The following is a 22,302-nucleotide window of genomic DNA, read 5'->3' on the forward strand; positions in this document are numbered from 1 at the left end:
AACACCTTTTTAATAAAAACAGTTTGGTTCAACAAAATAACAAATAGGAGGGGGTCTTTTCAGGGCATGGGCACACACAAAAAGTAGAGCAAAATTAACCAGTCAGTCAGCACTAAAGCATTTAACAAACTTTTTAAGTTCACTTTAGTTCTCACCCCATCACGCATTTTCATAGAGAATAGAGATAATGAACAAAGATATTTATATTTATATTCATGTTTACCCATGACACAGGAATGAAGAATTACACTCTTCTAGAAGAGTTTGGACAGAGAAGTCTAGAGGGCTACAGTCCCAGTCCATGGGGTCGCAAAGAGTAGGACACGAGTGAGCAACTAACACTCTCAGAGAAGAGTTTTAGTCACTTGCCATAAAGAATTAAAAGGGAAAAGATGTGTTTTTTTTTTTTTTTAAGAGATTACTTACACTTTACAGATGATGGAGTGCTGAACTTCAAACTCCAAATTAGTAATAACAGGGCAAGTATATACTCTAGTAGCTGAAATATCTGGTGAATTTTCTTCTCCAGGAACAGGTTCAATCTTCCAAGTTTTATTTAATTTTTCCATATCTTCTTTCAGCTGGTCTAAGCACTGACTTAAAAATTCATGAGCATCCTAAGAAGGTATAATATCCTTAATCAGATCAAACCATTTCTTGCTACAATAATAGGTCAGTAACATTGTGATCTATAAAACTAAAGCACTTGGAAGTCAGTAACATGTGTGGAAAAAGGTCAGATTTACTCTAGTGCTTTAGGGTACATATTTTGTGAAAAATGACAACAAATGACAGATTTTATGTTCCTAACTATAAGTTAGATTAGCATGACTAATAAGCGAATCATTCCTTCATTTGTTTTCAAAAAAAGAGTGATTTTTCTAAAATAGCCTTTGTAACTAAAATAGTCTAAGGTCCTACAATGGGGCAAATCACATCGATATTATTAAAATGATAAAATACACAGAGTCATATTGAACCTTACTGGAAGTCCTCCAGCCTGTAATGAACACATGTATACAAATCTCATTTTAAAATAAAATTGGGATATCCTTGGTGATCCCGGGGTTAAGAATCTGCCTGCCAATACAGGGGAGATTGGTTCAATCCCTGGCCTGGGGAACTAAGATCCCACATGCCGGGGGGCAACTCAAGGCCGTGCATCACATCTATCGAGCCTGCGATAGAGAGCCTGTGCTAGAGAGCCCGTGCTCCACAATAAGAGAAGCCATCACAATGGGAAGCCTGCGCACTTCAACTATAGAGTAGCCCCTGTTTGCCATAACTAGAGAAAGCCCACTCGCAGCAACAAAGAACTTATGCACCACAACATACACCCAACACAGCCAAAAATATATAAATAATAAGATAAACTAAATTGGGTAACACACTAAAATCATCTCAATTTTCCCAATCTCTAAGGTACTTAAAAACAATTAGTACTCACATTCTGCATATAACCAGAGAATCTCTCTGCTGTAGCTGAAATAGCATTTTTAACCTTCTTGAGTAAGTCTTTTTTGGTCTCTGAATTACAGATATCTTTTTTAACAAGCAAGTGTGCAAAGCGTCTGATAAAACAAGAGACAAGTTTAGCAGGTTTTACAAAACACTGGAAGGTATATTTTAAGGACTGCTAACAATGGCACATAAAACTTTAAGTATCTAAAACACCATTATTCTATAATCGATAGTTAAGAGGTTACTCAGTAAGTATATAATAATTACCTGATAAGTGCATTGAGTGGAATTTTCTTCCATGGGATACCTTGCTTGAGCAAGTCATTTGCAAATGATTGGAGTGAAAATAGAGACTGTAAAATAGCATTCATATAGCAGGTATTTCCCAAATTGGAGAAGCTGAAAATGAAAGAAATGGTACTTTTGAAGACAACAGTAGTTCCTAAAACATGTTCACTTGAGCAGGGGTCCTCCACAATAATATGCATCAGAATCACCTGGAAAGCTTGTTAAACTACATACTGCTGGGGCCCAACTCCAGAATTTCTGATTCTGTAGGTCTGGACAGGAAACGTGCAAAAATATGCGTGTCTAAAAAGGTCTCAGTTGATGCAGATGCTGCTGGTATGGAGACCATACTTAGAGAACCACCACAGTCTAACATTATTACACTTTAGTTTCAACTCAAGGAAAATTCTGTTTTCAAATGAATGCTAAAAAGGATAGGGGACTTAGTCAGAACATATGTATGCTAAATGGGTACTGTCAAATATTATTCCAAAGTACACTGTTTGAAAGTTTGAAAAAAAGTTTATTTGTAAATATTCTCTTTCAGAAAAGTTGCACAGAAAAATATTTTTTACCAGACTCACTAATTTGTTAACCCTTTTGTTACTATATGCTTTATCATTTAACACCTCTCCTTATATATTTTTCCTGACCCATTTAAGAATAAGTTGCATAGATCATAGCCATTTAGCTCTAAATACTTCAGGATATATCTCATAAGAATAAGAATATTCTCTTATATAGCTAGAGTACAGTTATAAACATTATAAAATTTAATGCTAACATAATACCCTTATCTAATATACTAAAACCCTCTTGATGAAAGTGAAGAGGAGAGTGAAAAAGTTGGCTTAAAGCTCAACACTCAGAAAATGAAGATCATGGCATCCGGTCCCATCACTTCATGGCAAATAGATGGGGAAACAGTGGAAACAGTGTCAGACCTTATTTTGGGGGGCTCCAAAATCACTGCAGATGGTGATTGCAGCCATGAAATTAAAAGATGCTTACTCCTTGCAAGGAAAGTTATGACCAACCTAGAAAGCATATTAAAAAGCAGAGACATTACTGTGCCAACAAAGGTCCATCTAGTCAAAGCTATGGTTTTTCAAGTAGTCATGTATGGATGTGAGAGTTGGACTGTGAAGAAAGCTGAGCACCAAAGAATTGATGCTTTTGAACTGTGGTGTTGGAGAAGACTCTTGAGAGTCCCTTGGACTGCAAGGATATCCAACCAGTCCATTCTAAAGATCAGTCCTGGGTGTTTTTTGGAAGGAATGATGCTAAACCTGAAACTCCAGTACTTTGGCCACCTCACGTGAAGAGCTGACTCATTGGAAAAGACCCTGATGCTGGGAAAGATTGAAGGCAGGAGGAGAAGGGGACGACAGAGGATGAGATGGCTAGATGGCATCACCGACTCAATGGAACTGAGTTTGAGTGAACTCCGGGAGTTGGTGATGGACAGGGAGGCCTGGCGTGCTGCGATTCATGGGGTTGCAAAGAGTCGGTCACGACTGAGCGACTGAACTGAACTGAACTAAATATACTTTCTTTAATCCAATTTTCTCAATTGACCCAATGTTTCTCTATGTACTGTTTCTCCCTAAGCACAAAATTCAGTCCAGGATAACATAATGCAATATTTAGTTTTCATGTCTCTTTAGTTTTCTTTCATCTGGAACGATTCTTCAGCTTTCACTTTCAAGACACTGACATTTGTACAGAATGCAGCACACCCCTCTGCTCCCCACACCGTGTGCCCTATCCATCCTGGTTAATGGAATGTTTCTCATATTGGGTTTGCCATTTCCTTATGATAAGGTCAGCTCAGACTGAAGTCCACATAGTGATACATAGTGCTAATGTGTCCTTCCAAGGGCATCACATTCAGAGGCACATAATATTTCTGTGTTGCTCATCAGTGATGTCAACTTTAAATACCCTTAAAATCTTCCACTTCAGACTGTGAGAAAGTATCAGGATCTGGAATATGACACAAAGAAAAACTGGACAACAGGCAGCACAGGACTGCAATCCTTAAGAGAAGTCAAGCAAATACTATCAGCCCTACCATTTATGCAGGGTTTCAGCCTGGAGGCAATTTGTAAACTAGAGTTCAGGGGAGTTCAGGGAGTGGTACCCAAACAGAACCCAGAAATCTTGCTGAGTTGAGTTGAAAGAAACTGGAGTTTGGGATGCTGAAGTTGTTAAGGTTTCTGGGACAGAGAATCTGGGAAGAAAGGAACTGTACAGAGGAGGAGCTACAGAAATCTGCACAGGGGTCTGCTTGAGCATTAGACTGAAAAACCAACTTGTGCATGCATCAGGGGAAACCCTGAGATAGCATGCAATAAGAACTTCAAGGAAAAGAATGATTACTGGGAAGCTATTAGCCAAACACTTTCCAGAGCTCATGCACAATCTAAGAGTTTTTAGGTTCCCAACAGTTAGAGTAGAGAGATGTAGATGAATTCATGGAACATTAGTAGAGACCACAGAGGGCCCATGCTTCAAGAAAGGAATTAAATCAGCCTTAGAATAAAGGCCATTTAAGATTCGACCCCAAAGAGCTTAAACACAAGTCTTGAAACAAACCCAACAGGAGACAGGGATATTAAAACAGCTATTATAAATATGCTTCAAGGATGTGAAGTATGAGATCAGGATGTATGTGATCAAGTACGTGATCAAGGATGTCTTTTCTTATTTCCCCTTCCTTCTTACACAAAGGTAGTATACTACTGTATACTATTCAGCAATGTTTTTTTTTTTTTAAACTTACCAAAACACCCTTTGTTATTCAGGGTTTTTTCCTGTTTCTTTCTAAATTACAGCCATACTAGTGGGTATAAAGTGTTACCTCACTTTGCTTTTAATTTCATACACCTACTTCTTATTTTCTTTACATTTTTTTCCCTACAACCTCACAATTTTCCATTCCTTATAGGAATTTGACCCTTTCATCTAGTTATCAAGTTTGTTGGATATTCTCTTATAATCCTTTTTATCTTAGTAATGCTGGTGCAATGTACTTTCATTTTTTATTTTAGTGATTTGAGTCTTCATTCTTTTTTCTTTGCCTGTTTATCTAAAGATCTGTCAATTTTGTGGATCTTTTCAAGGAAGTAACTTTTGGTTTTCTCTATTATTTTTCTACTCTCCATCCTGTTGATCTCTGCTCTAATTTTTAGTATTCTCTTTCTTCAGCAAAATTTGCGCTTCATTTGTTATTCTTTCTCTAGTTCCTCAGAGTGTAAAGTTAGGTTGTTGAGGTCATTAAAAAAAAGTCATAGTAAAATACATAAAACACATAAAAACATATTTGCCAAAAAATCATTAAGAATACAGCTTACAAGGGATTAAGTACATTCACCACCATTCAGCTCCAGAATTTTTCATCTTCCCAAACTGAAATTCTGTACCTATTAAACAATAATTCTTCATTCCCCTTTCTCTGGCAACCACCATTCTATTTTCTGACCCTACAAATTTGTCTACTCTAGGTAATTCATTTAAGCGGAATCATATAGTATTTGTCCTGTGGTGATTGGTTTCACCTAGCATAATGAGTAGGTTCAAGATTCATTCACACTGTAGCATGTGTCAGAATTTTTCCTATTTAAGGATGAACAGTATTCCATTGTATGCATATATTATTAACATGTTTATCTACTCATTCATTGGCAGACACTTAGGCTGCTTCCACCTTGACTATTGTTATAATGCTCTTATTATTATGGATGTACAAACATCTGTTCATGTCATGGCTCTTACTTATTTCAGATATATGTGCTGGATCATATGGTAAGTCTAGTCATAATTCTTTGAAGAACTGTCATACTATTTTCCATAACACCTGCACTATTTTACATTCCCACTAGCAATGTACAAGAGTTTTAATTTCTCCACATTCTCATAACACTTTTTTTTAATGTAGGCACTAGCTGCTAGAAATCTCCCTAGGAGATTTTTGTTTTTACCCTCTCTCATTAGTTCTGGTATGCCGTTTTATCCTTCATTTGTCTTCAAGTAATTTTTAACTTCTCTTGTGATTTTATTCTTTGACTCACTGGTTGTTTAAGAGTATGCTGTTTAATTTTCACATATTTCCAATTTTCTGTTACTGATTTCTAACTTCATTCTATTGTGACTGCAGAAGATACTTTGAATGATTTCGATCTTTTAAAATGTATTGATACTTACTGTATGGCCTAACAGGGTTTCTACTGGAAAATGTTTCATGTGCATGTAAGAAGAATGCATATTCTGCCCTTGGGTGGAATCTTCTATTAGGTTGGTGTAAATGTAACTGCAGTTTTGGACTGTGAATTTTAAGTAACTAGGCTCAAACACCTGTATTAATCAAAACAGGAACCATTACAATCAACATGTTTGCCAGTGAGAAATAAGTCTGTTTATTCCTGTAGTGTAAAAATCTGTGCTTTGGGATTCAACCACCTCTTGGAAAGCAATTTCGCCTCCTGCTTATTGTGGAAGTGTTTTCCCTGCAAGAAGTTGTTGAGATACTTGAGGAACTAGTAGTTGGTTGGTGAGACATCAGGTGAATATGGCAGATGAGGCAAAACTTTGTAGCCCAACTTGTTCAACTTTTGAAGCGTTGGCTGTGTGATGTGTGGTCGGGTATTGTCATGGAGAAGAACTGGGTCCTTCCTGTTGACCAATGACGACTGCAGGCACCGCAGTTTTCGATACATCTCATCGAATCGCTGAGCATAATTCTCAGATGTAATGGTCTTGCCAGGATTCAGAAAGCTATAGTAGATCAGACTGGCAGCAGATCACCAAACAGTGATCATCTTTATTTTGATGCCAAGTTTGGCTTTGGGAAGTGCTCTGTTTGGCTTTGGGAAGTGCTCTGGGGCTTCTCCTAGGCCCAACCATTGTGCTACTCATTGCAGGTTGTTGTATAAAACCCACTTTATATCACAAGTCACAATCCAATTGAGAAACATCTCATTGTAGGGTAGAATAAGAGAAGATGACACTTCAAAATGATTTTCTTTTGATTTTCAGTCAACTCCTGAAGTACCCCCTTGCACCAAGCTTTTTCACCTTTCTAATTTGCTGCAAATGCCAAATGACTATAGAATGGTAGTGTAGTTTTAAGAGGATCAACTGATTGTGGTCACCTTTCGATGGCTGACCACTGCACTCCTCATCTTGAACCACCACTGCACTGTACACTCATTAGCAGTTCCTGGGCCAAATGGATTGTTGATGTTGCGAGTTGTCTCCACTGCTTTATGACCCATTCTGAACTTGTAAGAAAACTGCTTGAATTTGCTTTTTGTCTAACATCATTTCCCTAGTCTAAAATACATAATAAACAGCAAAACATAAAACAAGAAATGTGCATTAAAATGACGTATAACATAACCACATTTAAGAATGTATTCCAATATCGAATGGCAAAGTTCAACAATGCAAAACCGCAATTACTTTTGCACTAACCAACTACATTAGTTAGGTCTAAGCAGTTCACAGTGTTGGTCAGCTCCCATATTTCCTTATTGACTTTTCTGTTTACATGTTCTATATATTACTGAAGTGAAGTATTGATGTCTCCAGCTATTATCTTTACAATTCTATTTTTCCCCCTCCAGTTTTCTTAAAAATTTTGTCTTTTAAACTAATATCTCTAATCAAAGCTATGGTTTTTCCAGTGGTCATGTATGGATGTGAGAGTTGGACTGTGAAGAAAGTTGAACGCTGAAGAATTGATGCTTTTGAACTGTGGTGTTGGAGAAGACTCTTGAGAGTCCCTTGGACTGCAAGGAGATCCAATCAGTCCATTCTAAAGGAGATCAGTCCTGGAATTTCTTTGGAAGGAATGATGCTAAAGCTGAAACTCCTATACTTTGGCCACCTCATGCGAAGAGCTGACTCATTGGAAGACCCTGATGCTTGGAAGGGATTGGCGGCAGGAGGAGAAGGGGACGAGGCATCACCGACTCAATGGAACTAAGTTTGAGTGAACTCCAGGAGTTGGTGATGGACAGGGAGGCCTGGCGTGCTGCGATTCATGGGGTCGCAAAGAGTCAGTCACGAATGAGCGACTGAACCGAACTGAACTATGCTTTCTCAGGAATGGTTTCTATTAACTTCTTCTATCAGTGGGAGCACCTTGATAGGCTTCTTTTTCCTTCTATGGAAACTGGTGAAAGTATTTTTTACCTTTACTGGGATCAACTTAAATAAACTATTGACATTATTTTCTAAATCATGAACTTTTTTTATACTTTGTTACTGATCAGGTGATAACTACAGAAACAAAAATCTGTGGCATTAATACGTCTCTGGTTAATAATGTGTTAATTTACTATTTTTCAGTTCTTTGTTACATGCAATTCTAACTTTTATCTTTATTATTATCTTGCTTTTGTTTCCTTTTGGATTATTTTGTTCTTCTATACTCTTTGTTCATTTTGTGCTTGGAATTCATATTTTCATCCTTTCATTTGTATTGATACAGGTGTCTAGGACTAATTTTTTTCTGATCACTGCTGTAAATGTATCCCATAGATACTGATAAACAGAGTTTTCATTATCATTCATCTTCAGAACATCTGTTATTTGTGTTTGACTCAAGGGTCACTGGGAGAAGGCAATGGCAACCCATTCCAGTACTCCTGCCTGGAAAATCCCATGGGCAGGGGAGCCTGGTAGGCTACAGTCCATGGGGTCGCGAAGAGTCGGACACGACTGAACGATTTCACTTTCATCTTCATGCACTGGAGAAGGAAATGGCAAGCCACTCCAGTGTTCTTGCCTGGAGAATCCCAGGGATGGGGGAGCCTGGTGGGCTTCCATCTATGGGGTCGCACAGAGTCGGACACGACTGAAGCGACTTAGCAGCAGAAGCAGCAGCAGCAGCAAGGGTCACTTAATAGGGTTTTTAGAATTTCTAATTGGAAGTTACATTTTTAATATTTAGTTTCATGTTTATTATCCAGTTTCATTTCACTGTGATCAAAAGATGGTGGCTGTCCCATTTCTACTTTATGGGGTCTCCTGATTTTTCCTTTGTGCCCTAACATGTGATTACTTTTTGTGAATGCTCTGTATGTGCTTGAAAAGGTCTATACTCTATGATCAGAGTATGGCATTTACTGTTTTCTGCAGATCTATCTGATGATGTTTTTTGATGTTTTATGTCCTTAAATATTCTATTTTATCAGCTATTAGGAACGCAACCTCTGCTTTCTTAACTGTTTCTAACAGACGGCCAAATTGCTTTCCCTCCCTTTATTTTACAACTTTAAAAATCACTGTTCTAGGTATATCTCTATTATACAGCACAGAATTGATTTTGCTTTCTGAGCTAATTTGAAAATATTTTTCTATTAGATGTGTCAGACCATTCACATTTCTTGATGTGACAAATACATTTGGACTCAACTGTGTCCCATTGCTATGTTTTACTTATTCATCTGGTGTTTTAGAAATATCTCTTGATTTTAAAAAAGGTTTTTTTTAAAAGTGGTTATATCTTTATTTGTATTTTTACAGTGCTCGTAATTCTTTTTTTTTTCTATCTGATCTGTCCATTTTAAATAGTACTTTTTGACTTGCACTTACTACTGATGACAGTCAATTTAGTTATTTTACTTTTCTTTCTCTCTCCTTCCATTTTTAGTTACAATCATACTCCTTTGTCAGAAGAGAGAATATCTATATGTCATCCTTATATATTGGTGTTTCCACCATTGTCTTATCTCTATAACTGAATATATCAAACATTCACCATCTATCTTTTGCCAGTATCTCCTTCATTACCTCTTGGCTAGATGAAGCTCATACCCTATAGAGACCTCAGGAAGAGCTTATGTGTACATTATTCCAAGTTCTTCCACTTTAAAACTTATTTTTTCCTAGCCCACATACCTGACAGCTTAGATTGGCATATCTGTTTATCTGTTTATCCTTTCTTTCATCAAGTTTCTTGAAAATGATGTTTTTTTCATCTGCTTTTAATGATGACTGAGAAGTCTATTTCTCTTTCCCTCACAAATTATCTCATCTTTTGACTCAAGGCACTAAGGATTTTATATCATCTTTAAAGTCTTATACTTGTACTAAGATGTGTCTTGTTCATTCAATATTCCAGGTACTTGGAGGGCTCTTTGAATGTATAAATTCAGTAATTTTATTTCTGAAAATTTTATTTCAAAGTTTTCTTGGGTTATGGTTATAAATACTTGTTCTCTTTCACTGTTAGGACTTTTTTCTTCAGAGATTCTAATTATATGTGCCATGGGACCTTGCCTGTTTTCTAATTCAACCACTTCCTCACTGACTGCTTATACTACTTCTTTGTTTTCCCCCGCTTATACTTCTTTATCTCATTTTCCTCCTTGTTTTTTCCTTCAAAGTCCCTTATTAAATTTTCATTTGAACTTATTTTCCCTTGGGGAACTTTCATTTAGACTTAATTTTTGATATGATGTTGCCTTTCTTCCTCTCTCTTTTGTGTTCAAGCAACTGTCATTTCTTCCTGCTTGCCCATTCTGATTGTGGGTTAGAATCACTGATTTATGGTGCTTTTTTCATATCTTCAAATGCTTATTTGAGGATATTTAATTCAGTTTTGAGTACTATATAACAATTTTCTTGCAGTTCATATTGGTTTTTGGGGTAGAATTTTTACTGGACTAAATATTTTGATACATATTTTCTGTTTTTCACTTCTAGTCTGTATAGAGGTAGCCTGTTTTTTAACATTTGTATTCATTTTGTGGATCTGGTGACTAATTCAAGCACATCCTCTTCTATTACTTTAACAAAGTGCACTTTCCTTAATGGGTGGTGGTGGTGGTGGTAGAAGAATTACCAGTTGATCCAGCAATCTCACTCCTGGGCATATATCTAGACAAAACTATAATTAAAAAAGACACATGCAGCCCTATGTTCACAGCAGCACTATTCACAGAAGCCAAGACATGGAAACAAACCAAATGTCCACTGACAGATGAATGGATAAAGAAAGAGTACGAGTGTGAGTGTGTGTGTGTGTGTATGAATGGATACAGAAAATGTGTGTGTGTGTGTACTACTTGGCCATAAAAAAGTATGAAATAATGCCATATGCAGCAACACAGATACAACTAGAGATTATCACACTAAGTGAAGTAAATCAGAAAGGGAAAGAAAAATGCCATATGATATCACTCATATGTGGAATCGAAAATATGTCACAAGTGAACCTATCTATGAAACAGAATCATGGTCATAAACAACATCTGGTGGTTGCCAAGGGGGAGGGATAGAGTTGGAAGTTGGGGATCAGCAGATCTAAGCTATTATATACAGAAAGGATAAACAGCAAGGTCCTACTGTATAGCACAGGGAGCTATATTCAATATCCTATGATAAAACATATGGAAAAGAACATTTTAAATATGTATAACTGAATCATTATGCTGTATAGCAGAAATTAACACTGTAAATCAACTATACTTCAATTAAAAATCTTTTTCTTTTATATTTATGTAAGATGACTGATAGTCACTAAACTTACTGTGGTAATCATTTCATGATGTATATGAGTCCAATTATTATGCTGTACAATTTAAACTTATACAGTGCTGTATGTCAATTATACTGCAATAAAGCTGGAAGGAAAAAAATGCAAGAGGACTCCAACTACCTAGATTCACTATTAGTGTATTATAACACCTCAAGTAAGTTAATTAATTCCTCTAAGCCTTAGTTGTGCTGCACTGTGTATAGGCGCTTGGTTATATCTGACTCTTTGCAACCCCACTGACTGTAGCCCACCAGGCTCTTTTGTCCATGGGATTCTCCAGGTAAGATTACTGGAGAGGGTTGTCGTGCCCTCCTCCAGGGGATCTTTCAACCAAGGGATTGAACTCAGGTCTCAAACCCAGGTCTCCCACCCTGTAGGCAGATTCTTTACCATCTGAGTCACCAGGGAAGACCAAAAATACTGGAATGGGTCGCCTTTCCCTTCTCCAGGGGATTTCCCCAACCCAGTAATTGAGCCAGGGTCTCCCGCATTGCAGGTGGATTCTTTGCCAGGTGAGCTACCAGGGAAGCACAAGTCTTATTCCCTTAATCTACAAAAACAGATTTTTTTAATACATTTAGCTCAGAGAGCTACTGTGGGGATTTAAAGACAAAATTCATTGAAACACAGTTTCTGGCACATAACAACACTTCAGCTATGACTGATATTACTATTACAGCTACTATACCATGATCTCATTTTCGTATGGTTAATAAAAATATAAGCATAGGCTGGTAAAGATAAAAATAAAATTAATACTGAAGTATCTAAGGAGATGGACGAAGTATAGGAGATTTAAGAATACGCATTTTCTTCTTTATGATTTTTTATATATATATACACATTTGGAGGAGCCTGGTGGGCTACAGTCCATGGGGTCGCTAAGAGTTGGACATGCCTGAGCGACTTCACTTTCACTTTTCACTTTCATGCATTGGAGAAGGAAATGGCAACCCACTCCAGTGTTTTTGCCTGGAAAATCCCAGGGACGGGTGAGCCTGGTGGGCTGCTGTCTATGGGGTCGCACAGAGTCAGACATGACTGAAGCAACTTGGCAGCAGCAGCAGCAGCAGCATACGTTTACACGGAAACACACACACGCGTGTTTTGTTTTCAAGGTCCAAAAATTAGAGACTAGGTAATGAATGGAACTTCATGGACGTGATAAATCTTTAGTAAGTGAAAAAATATTTGAGAACTATAATTTATGACTCTTTTAATCATTTTTTATACCAAGTGAAAGGGTTTCCCAGGTGGTGCTAGTGGTAAAGAACTGGTCTGCAAGAGACCACTATAACAGATGTAAGAGATGTGGGTTTGATCTCTGGGTCAGGAAGATCCCCTGGAGGAGGGCATGGCAAGCCATTCCAGTATTCTTGCTTGGAGAATCCCCATGGACAAAGGAGCCTGGTGGGCTACAGTCTACAGGGACACAAAGAGTCGGACACGACTGAAGAGATTTAGCATGCACACATACCAAGTAGAACATACTTCAGTTGAATCACTTTATTAAAAAGAAAGCGAAATAAAATAATTTACCTACCCCTGCAGTTGCTGCTGTTGGTGAGAGGAAAGGGGCACTCTTGGCTTGTTCCAACCAGTGTAATCCTGGTTACACCTCAGTTTTTTAACAGAAAGAGGAGCTGGCTGAGGAAGAAATCCCAAACTTCTTTTGGCAGATGGAGTTTGGCTTGAAATATTAGTCCTATAAAAAAGAAAATTTAACAAAGAAACAAAACAAATTTGAATGCTGCTTTCTTCCCCTACTAGATTCAGAGAAGTCAATGTCTGGGGGAAATAAATATCCTAAATTTGAGGAAATATCAGTAATAATGATCACTTGGGAAAAAAATTTCACAAATGTAAATTAGCAAATCTGGTGATAGGGAGCTGAAGAGGCAAATAATATGGTAATGTACAATCAAAATAAGCCAAGATAACAGCTTGAGAAAAAATATAGTTTTACTTTTTTATTCATTTTTATCCACCTGATGGCTATCATACATCAGTTTACCTAGTCTTGAAAACCTTTAGGCAGTGAACTCTTTCCACTATTATGCAACAAATATTCTTACCCAATCTCCTTGAGAACTTACTCTAATTTATAAGCTTAGCAGTGAAAATGTTAGGAATATTTTTAATTTTCATTTAAAATTTTCCTAGATAATGACTGTTTCCCAAAAATGCTGTACCAATTTATGTTTCCACCAATAGAGAATTTCCCCCAATAGACAATTTCCCCTTTTCACATAGTCTCCGTTACAATATTATCCCTCTAATGAATGGAACATGATTTCATTGTTATTTTATAATTTCCTCATTATTACCTAAGTTGAACATATCAGTCTTTCTTTATGGTTTCAATTTCTATCTTAAGAATCATTCTATAAAGTAAGATCAGAGAAATGGTTTACTATATGCTTTTAACAATTTAAAATCTTGTTTTCCCTCCTATTCAGGTCTTTAATTTGCCTGGACATTTACTTTTTGCATCCTACAAAGCAGGAATATGACACACTTTTTTATAAGGAAAAGCCAACTGTCCTTGAACAACTTACTATGTGCCAAGGACATCTGTTAGCCAGTGTCTGGTTTTTTACTTAAAAAAAAAAAAAATTTGTGAAATAGAATAGAAAAGTATATAAAAGTCCAATGTGTAGCACTGTTGTGGAGCTTAACATATTTTTATAAAGCAAACACATAAGTAACAACCATTAATGTCAAAAACCTCCAAGTGCCCCTTCCCAATCACAACCTTGAAGTTATCATTAGCTTTCTATCAGCTTTATTCCTTACTATGCACTCCTATACACTGTAGTTTGGACAAGACACATGTATGTTTTTTCATCCTTCTGCTTCCAACCTTTCTCCATCTTTATACTGCAATTGTCTTTTAAATAGCATATAAGATTATCATTCTTCCTTTAAAATCTAGTCTTTTACTGAAACATTTAGTGTATTTATACTTAGTGTCATTACTGATTTAGATTAATAGCCTGATACCCTTGGTCTACTAATTCTATCCTATGTCATTTCTTTTTTTTTTTAATTTAAATTTATTTATTTTAATTGGAGGCTACTTTACAATATTGTATTGGTTTTGCCATACATCAACATGAATCCGCCATGTGTGTCATTTCTGAGTCAGTATTTATTAATTTTTCTCTTCCTTATGAGTTGTTGTTTCTTTGTACACTTCATAATATTTTCTTGGAGGCCAGAAACTGTGAAATTTTATCTTGTGGGGTATTGGATACTTTTTATTTCTATAAAAATTCTCAAATTTTGTTCTGGGATGTGGTTAGGTTACCCAGAAACAGTACAATGTTGGGTTTAAGGTTTGTTATCTGGGAGCAGAGCAGCAATTCATCTAGGGACAGTTTTTCCTCATTAATGAGGCAAGTCTTTTTGGAGGCATTCAAACGGCCATTAGGAACAGGAACTATGCCTGGCTTTATGTATACTCTAAGTATCATCCATTTAGATCCTTTAGGGTGGTTCTTTCCCTGGCCTGGACCAGTCTCCTCACCTGCATCATGCTGCTCAGCACTCAAAATGAATACTCAAGGGGGACTCTCTGCAGATCTCTACAATTCCTTCTTTGTGTAGCTTTCCCTTCTGGTACTCTGCTCTGTGAATTCTAGCCACCTTGCATTCCCTAGATTCCTAGCTCTACTTCCTCAACTCAGGCAGAGCCCAGGACTGGCTCTGCCTGGTTCCCTGTCCTTGTGTGGCAACCTAGAAACTTTCACTAGCAAGCAAGTTAACATAGTTATAAAGCTAATTTGTTTCCCATCTCTCAGGGATCACTGTCCTTCACTGATTCATGTCCAATGTCTTGAGATGCAATGTTTCACATAGTTTGTCCAGGTTCTTGGTTGTTTCAGGAAGGAGGATAATGTGGTCCTTGACAGTCCATCTTGGACAGAAGTGGAAGTCATCTTTAACTTTTTAATATGTCTAAGTTAATGCCAAAAATGTCCTTTTCATCATAGGGAACTGGAAAGCAAAAGTAAGAAGTCAACAGATACCTAGAGCAACGTTTGGCCTTGGAGTACAAAATAAAGCAGGGCAAAGTTTAACAGAGTTTTGCCAAGAGAATGCACTGGTCATAGAAAACAACACAAGAGACGACTCTACACATGGACACCACCAGATGGTCAATACTGAAATCAGATTGACTATATTCTTTGCAGCAGAAGATGGAGGAGCTCTATATAGTCAGCAAAACAAGAATGGGAGGTGAGTGGCTCAGATCATGAACTCCTTATTGCCAAATTCAGACTTAAATTAATAAAAGTAGAGAAAACCACTAGATCATTCAGGTATGACGTAAATCAAATCTCTTACGATTATACAGTGGAAATGACAAATAGATTCCAGGGATTAGATCTGATGAACAGAGTGCCTAAAGAACTCTATAGTTCGTGACACTGTACAAGAGGTGGTGGTCAAAACCATCCCCAAGAACAGAAATGCAAAAAGGCAAAATGGTTGTCTGAGGAGGCCTTACACATAGCTGAGAAAAAAAGAGAAGCGAAAGGCAAAGGAGAACAGGAAAGGCATAAGCATCTGAATAGAGTTCCGAAGAACAGCAAGGAGAGGTAAGAAAGCCCTCCCAAGGAACAATGCAAAGAAACAGAGGAAAACAACAGAATGGGAAAGACTAGAGATCTCTTCAAGAAAGTCACAGATACCAAGGGAACATTTCATGCAAAGATGGGCATAGTAAGGGACAGAAAAGGTATGGACCTAACAGAAGCAGAATATACTAAGAAGTGGCAAGAATACACAGAACTATACAAAAAAGATCTTCATGACCCAGATAACCATGATGGTGTGATCTTTCACCTAGTGCCAGACATCCTGGAATGTGAAATCAAGTGGCCTTTAGGAAGCATCGCTACAAACAAAGTAAATGGAGGTGACAGAATTCCAGTTGAGCTAATTCAAAATCCTAAAAGATGATGCTGTGAAAGTGCTGCACTCAATACGCCAGCAAATTTGGAAAACTCAGCAGTGGCCACAGGACTGGAAAAGGTCCGTTTTCATTAAAATCGCAAAGAGCAATGCCAAAAAATGTTCAAACTACTGCACAATTGCACTCATCTCACACACTAGCCAAGTAATGCTCAAAATTCTCCAAGCCAGGCTTCAATAGTACGTGAACCGATAACTTCCAGATGTTCAAGTTGGATGTAGAAAAGGCAGTAGAAACAGAGATCAAATTGCCAACATCCGTTGGATCACTGAAAAAGCAAGAGAGTTCCAGAAAAACATCTCCTTCTGCTTCATTGATTATGCCTAAGTCTTTGACTATATGGATCACAAAAAACTGTGGAAAATTCTTCAAGAGATGAGAATACCAGACCACCTTACCTACCTCCTGAGAAATCTATATGCAGGTCAAGAAGCAACAGTCAGAACTGGACATGGAACAACAGACTGCTTCCAAATTGGGAAAGGAGTACGTCAAGGCTGTATATTGTCACCCTGCTTATTTAACTTATATGCAGAATACATCATGTGAAAGGCTGGGCTGGATGAAGCATAAGCTGAAATCAAGATTGCCAGGAGAAATAGCAACAACCTCAGATACACAAATGACACCACCCTTATGGCAGAAAGCGAAGAGGAACTAAAGAGCCTTTTGATAAAGTGAAAGAGGAGCATGAAAAATCTGGCTTAAAACTCAGCATTCAAAGAACTAAGAGAATGGCATTCAGCTCCATCACCTCACAGCAAATAGATGGGGAAACAATGGAAACTGTGACAGACTATTTTCTTGGGCTCCAAAATCACTGCAGATGGTGAATGCAGCCACGAAATTTTAAAAGATGCTTCATTCTTAGAAGAAAAGGTATGACCAACCAAGAAAGCATATTAAAAAGCAGAGCCATTACTTTGTTGAAAAGGTCTGTGTCATCAAACTATGACTTTTGCAGGAAAATCAATTCTGAATATTCATTGGAAGGACTGATGCTTAAACTCCAATACGTGGGCCACCTGAGACAAAGAGCCGACTCATTAGAAAAGACCCTGATGCTGGGAAAGATTGAAGGCAGGAGGCGAAGGGGACGATAGAGGACAAGATGGTTGGATGGCATCACTGACTCAATGCACATGAGTTTGAGCAAGCTCCAGGAAATGTTGAGGGAGGCTTGGTGTGCTGCAGTCCACAGGAACTGCAAAGAGTTGGACACAAATGAGAGACTGAACATCAACAAAGTTAACTGTGGCCTCCTCTCAAACAAAATAAGGAACTTACAATGTTTTAATTTCCCATACTCTTCTCTACTCATTCATTGTAACCTCTTTTGGTATAATATTCTGTTAATCTTTTGTTTTCAATCCTAATCATTTTTATAAAAACTATCAAAATATATTTAGATGCATAATAAGTCTGGAAAGATATTAGTAATAGCAGTTGCCTCCTGAAAGAAAATGAACAAGTAGGAGTTAGGAGAGATTTACTTTTCACTGTATGCACTCTGTAGCTTCTGAAGTTTCTACCATATGCCCTTATTACTTCTACAAAAGAATAAATATTAAAGGTAGTTAATTTTTAAAGATGCTTAAAAATTTTTTTGCTCACTGATTTTTCTTACTTTTACTCCTTTCTTTGTTTACTTTTCTTCTTGCTAAATAAATTCTGTCCTTGCATTCTTGAATTAAAATTTAACTGGATGTGTAGTTCTTTGGTATCATCTGTTCCTACCGTTGCTGATATCAGTCTGTTTTCATTTTATAGATGATATTTTTGTTTCTGGCAGCTTTTAAAAATTTCTTTACCCATCATCTTCCACAAGGTAGATTTAAAAAAATATGTATCCGCTCTTTGGCATTTGTTGAGGCTTTTCAGTGTGGACTTCCATCATTTTCATCCAATATTTCTTTGACAAATTCCCTTCCTTTATTTTCTTTAGTCTATTTTTTTTTTCCTCCAAAATGCTATTAAGACATAGTTCAGTTCAGTCACTCAGTCATGTCCGACTCTTTGTGACCCCATGAACCGTAGCACGCCAGGCCCCCTGTCCATCACCAACTCCTGGAGTTTACCCAAACCCATGTCCAGAGTTGGTGATGCCATCCAACCATCTCATCCTCTGTCGTCCCCTTCTCTTCCTGCCCTCAATCTTTCCCAGCATAGAGGGTTAGAAAACAAAAAAATGGATGGTAGACCAAGAAGCCCTACATAAATCTCTTTTTTATAAATTCATAGATTTTTAATGAATTTGAAATAAATTTTCTATAAATCTTTTGAAATAAAATTCATTTACATTTACAATCTCCTCTTTATCTATGCTACATCCTATGATCATGGATTTTTGCTTGTTTAGTAGCTGTCTCAGTCTGGACCTCTAATCTGCATAGGACTTTATATCAGGGGTTCAGAATTTTTGCCCCTACATAGGGAACATTAAAGCAGATACCAACCAATGCAAACCCCATTTTTGGGTATTTGCTTTCTATCAGGCTTCCCCAGTGGCTCAGTGGTAAAGAAACTGCCTGCAATGTAGGAGACATGGGTTTGATCCCTGGGTCAGGAAGAGCTCCTGAAGGAGGGAATGGCAACCCACTCCAGCGTTTTTGCTAGGAAAATCCCATGGACAAAGGAGCCTGGTGGGCTACACTCCATAGGGTTTGCAAAGAGCTGGACACAGCTGAAGTGACTGGGCACAAGTAGAAGGAGCACCAGGTAAGCAGCATATTAAGGTTCCAAATGCAGGCAGTTGCACAGAAGTGTTTGGGCTTGGTTTACTAGCACAGTGGAGAGGGAAATGACAACCCACTCCAGTATCCTTGCCTGGAGAATCTCATGGACGGGCGAGCCTGGTGGGCTACAGTCCATGGGGTCACAAAGAGTTGGGCACGACTAAGCGACTAACACACACTTACTAGCACAGAGGGCAGTTCGAGATATCCAGCTTCATGTATCTTCAGAAAAGAAATCAAGTTCTGATTGGGGGTCAAGTTCAGTTTCCAACCTCATGTTGGTTTTGAAGACCCAGCTCTAAATACTTGACTCCAGTCTGGGTTTTAAACGTGCTTTATGGCTTCAGCCTTTACTCAACATTATTTTTCTTACCAGTCTGAAAATTTTCATTTTATCTTTGAGGGCAGTTTTGTATTAAAAGAAATTTTTATTTCTTCAATAATTCCTATGTGCAATGAATATGCTCATTCTATTACTTTGAAAAGAAATCTTACTGTATTTAAACAGTTGAAAACCAAATTTAGTTTTTTTTCAACTTGGACTCCTTTAAGATTCTTCTAGTAAGCAGAAATATATTAAGCTTCCTTTCTTAAATTCAAAGAGTTAACCATTAAAGTCATAAAGTGCTCGACAGATTCCACCCAAAGCTGAGTATATCTAAATATATAATATCAAATTCTTCAACTCACCTTAATCATTTAACACAAATAATCTAGATATTTTTACCACTTTGAATTAAATTCTAGCAAAAAATAAAATATGACTTAACTGGTCATTATCTATGAGTGATCACTATGCTATATAGTAGCATATTTATACTCTCACTTTTTACAACTGCCCTTCTGTGTGGCATTCTATGAACACATATATACTCATACTCAATAAACCTCAAAAATTTAACCTACATCTCTGTGTCAGTCGCTCAGTTGTGTCTGACTCTGCGACTCCAAGGACTATAGCCCACTGGGCTCCTCTGTCTATGGAATTCTACAGGCAAGAACACTGGAACGGGTTGCCACTTCCTTCTCCAGGGGACCTTCCTGACCCAGGGGTTAAACCCGGGTCTCCTGCATTGCAGGCAGATTCTTGAGCTGTATTTCTAGAATCACCAATTAAATTTCTGACTAGCCTTTTCCAGGAAAAGATACTAAGGTGAAACGTTTTGCTCTTTTAGGAAAACACCTTAAATTCTGGTAGGTAGCTTAATAAACATGCAAGCAATAAAGGGAATTTTAAAATGTCTCAGTGGGGAATTACTTTACTTGGGATGATGGAAAATACACTGGTCTAGAATCTGATCACACTGCAAGTCACAACCTGTGGCCTCAGTACAAGTCTTCCAAGACATCAGGTTTATACACGTGTTGAAAAACATAAAAAGCAATAGTTTGAACTAGAGTACCCTGTAACTAAAATGCCATGAATCTGTAATTTTCATCTATGTTGTTAAATCAATGTATTCATTTAGAGCACAACACATAGATCCTCCCATCATTTAATATTCAAAGAAAGCTCTTCAAGTTCTTCACAAGGCATATAGTCCATGCATACCTGTCTAGGTTAGTGCTGCCAGGAGTATAGTCCTTGGTTGCAGTTCTGCTACCATAAAAAGATGACGACTGCAAAGGTAGAAGCCCTAGAAAAATGAACAGACACAGGAAAAATTCAATTCCTAAATCAACCATTCAAGTTCATTTAATAATAAAATTACGCATTGGGCTTGTTTATATTTAACTCTATTTTCCCCTTTCTTTTCATCAAAGTAATACCTACACTGCATGTCTGAAGATCAAACACTGTGACTAGTTTGTAAGAGGTTACAAAAGAATACTCTCTAGCCCTAAAGCTCCACAAATTTTTCTTCCAATTTCTAACCAATTTTTGAAATTCAGTTTCTCTGATTTCCTCTATAACATTAGGTATAATTTATATAACATTTGTATAATTTCTCAATTTATTAATTTTAAACAGCATCAGCTGGCTCCCTCAAGAAAAATTAGAAATAATTTCTCATTTATATCACCTCTACTCCTCTTCTCTCCAACCAATTATTAGTTGTGTTATTTTATCATTTTATTTATTGTTTTGGCTGTGTCATGTGGCTTGTGAGATCTTAGTTCCTTGACCAGGGATTGAACTCCGGCCAGTGACAGTGAAAGGACCAGGTCCTGACCACTGGATTGCTTGGGAACTCCCCATCAGTTGTGTTGAGTTCTACTGATGAACTTTGCAACATTAACACACTTAAGACTCTCTACATTTTGTTCCATGAAACTTTACCAGTTGACCTCTTATACTTTCCTCTCTCTCTCCTCTTCCACATCAATACTTGTAAGATGTACCATAACTCCAACAGTATTAAATATTAATGCATCTATTAAGTATTAATACATCTTTAAGTATTCTGTATTCTAACTATAGTGAAAGTGAAAGAGATGTTGCTCAGTCGTGTCCAACTCTTTGCGACCCCATAGACTGTAGCCTACCACACTCCTCCGCCCATGGGATTTTCCAGGCAAGAGTACTGGAGTGGGTTGCCATTTCCTTCTCCAAAGGATCTTCCCGACCCAGGGATTGAACCTGGGTCTCCTGCACTGTAGGCAGATGCTTTACTGTCTGAGCTACCAGGGAAGTCCTTTCTAACCACAGGTTGATTGTAAAAGCTGAAAACCAAAAAACAGCATTTATATAATGAATTATTACTTCAGAGGTGAGAATTATATTAGAGCTTTCTCTTTCTGTCAGAGTCCAATTTATATGTAAGTCTGAACCCCTAAACGGAGAAGGCAATGGCAACCCACTCCAGTACTTTTGCCTAGAAAACCCCATGGACGGAGGAGCCTGGCAGGCTGCAGTCCATGGGGTCGCTAAGAGTTCGGCACTACTGAGCAACTGCACTTTCACTTTTCACTTTCATGCATTGCAGAAGGAAATGGCAACCCATTCCAGTATTCTTGCCTGGAGAATCCCAGGGATGGGGGAGCCTAGTGGGCTCCCGTCTATGGGGTTGCACAGAGTTGGACATGACTGAAATGACTTAGCAGCAGCAGCTGAACCCCTAAAAGGGGACTGTTTCTAGAGTTCAGATGAAATGAATTCTCTCAAACTCCCAATTTATCAAAATCATGCCATATTTTAGCTTTCTTCAATTTCAAGTTAAACACAATATTCAAATCAATACTAGATACATGAGTCTCTAAGAAGTTCAAAGGACCAGAGTGATGCTAAGTATAGGAAGCAGCAATAAAAATTCAGGGACAATCTTTTAGTTTTTGTTAAAAACAAG

The 22,302-nt window shown here is 37.6% G+C and overlaps 1 protein-coding gene across 21 annotated transcripts in view; it reads right to left on the reverse strand.

The window, feature by feature from the left end:
* USP37 (ubiquitin specific peptidase 37) overlaps positions 1–22,302 on the reverse strand; it is an 89,199-nt gene that overhangs the window by 38,209 nt on the left and 28,688 nt on the right. For all 21 annotated transcript variants that reach the window (XM_060411304.1, XM_060411297.1, XM_060411307.1 and 18 more), the window contains 5 exons: positions 20,568–20,652; positions 12,843–13,004; positions 1,729–1,860; positions 1,448–1,571; positions 427–617 (listed from right to left, as the gene is read on the reverse strand). In XM_060411304.1, the coding sequence (XP_060267287.1) occupies positions 427–617; positions 1,448–1,571; positions 1,729–1,860; positions 12,843–13,004; positions 20,568–20,652 (694 nt within the window). The remainder of the gene's footprint in view (positions 1–426; positions 618–1,447; positions 1,572–1,728; positions 1,861–12,842; positions 13,005–20,567; positions 20,653–22,302) is intronic.

This window comes from Ovis aries, chromosome 2, assembly GCF_016772045.2.
Source record: "Ovis aries strain OAR_USU_Benz2616 breed Rambouillet chromosome 2, ARS-UI_Ramb_v3.0, whole genome shotgun sequence".
Lineage (NCBI taxonomy): Eukaryota > Metazoa > Chordata > Mammalia > Artiodactyla > Bovidae > Ovis > Ovis aries.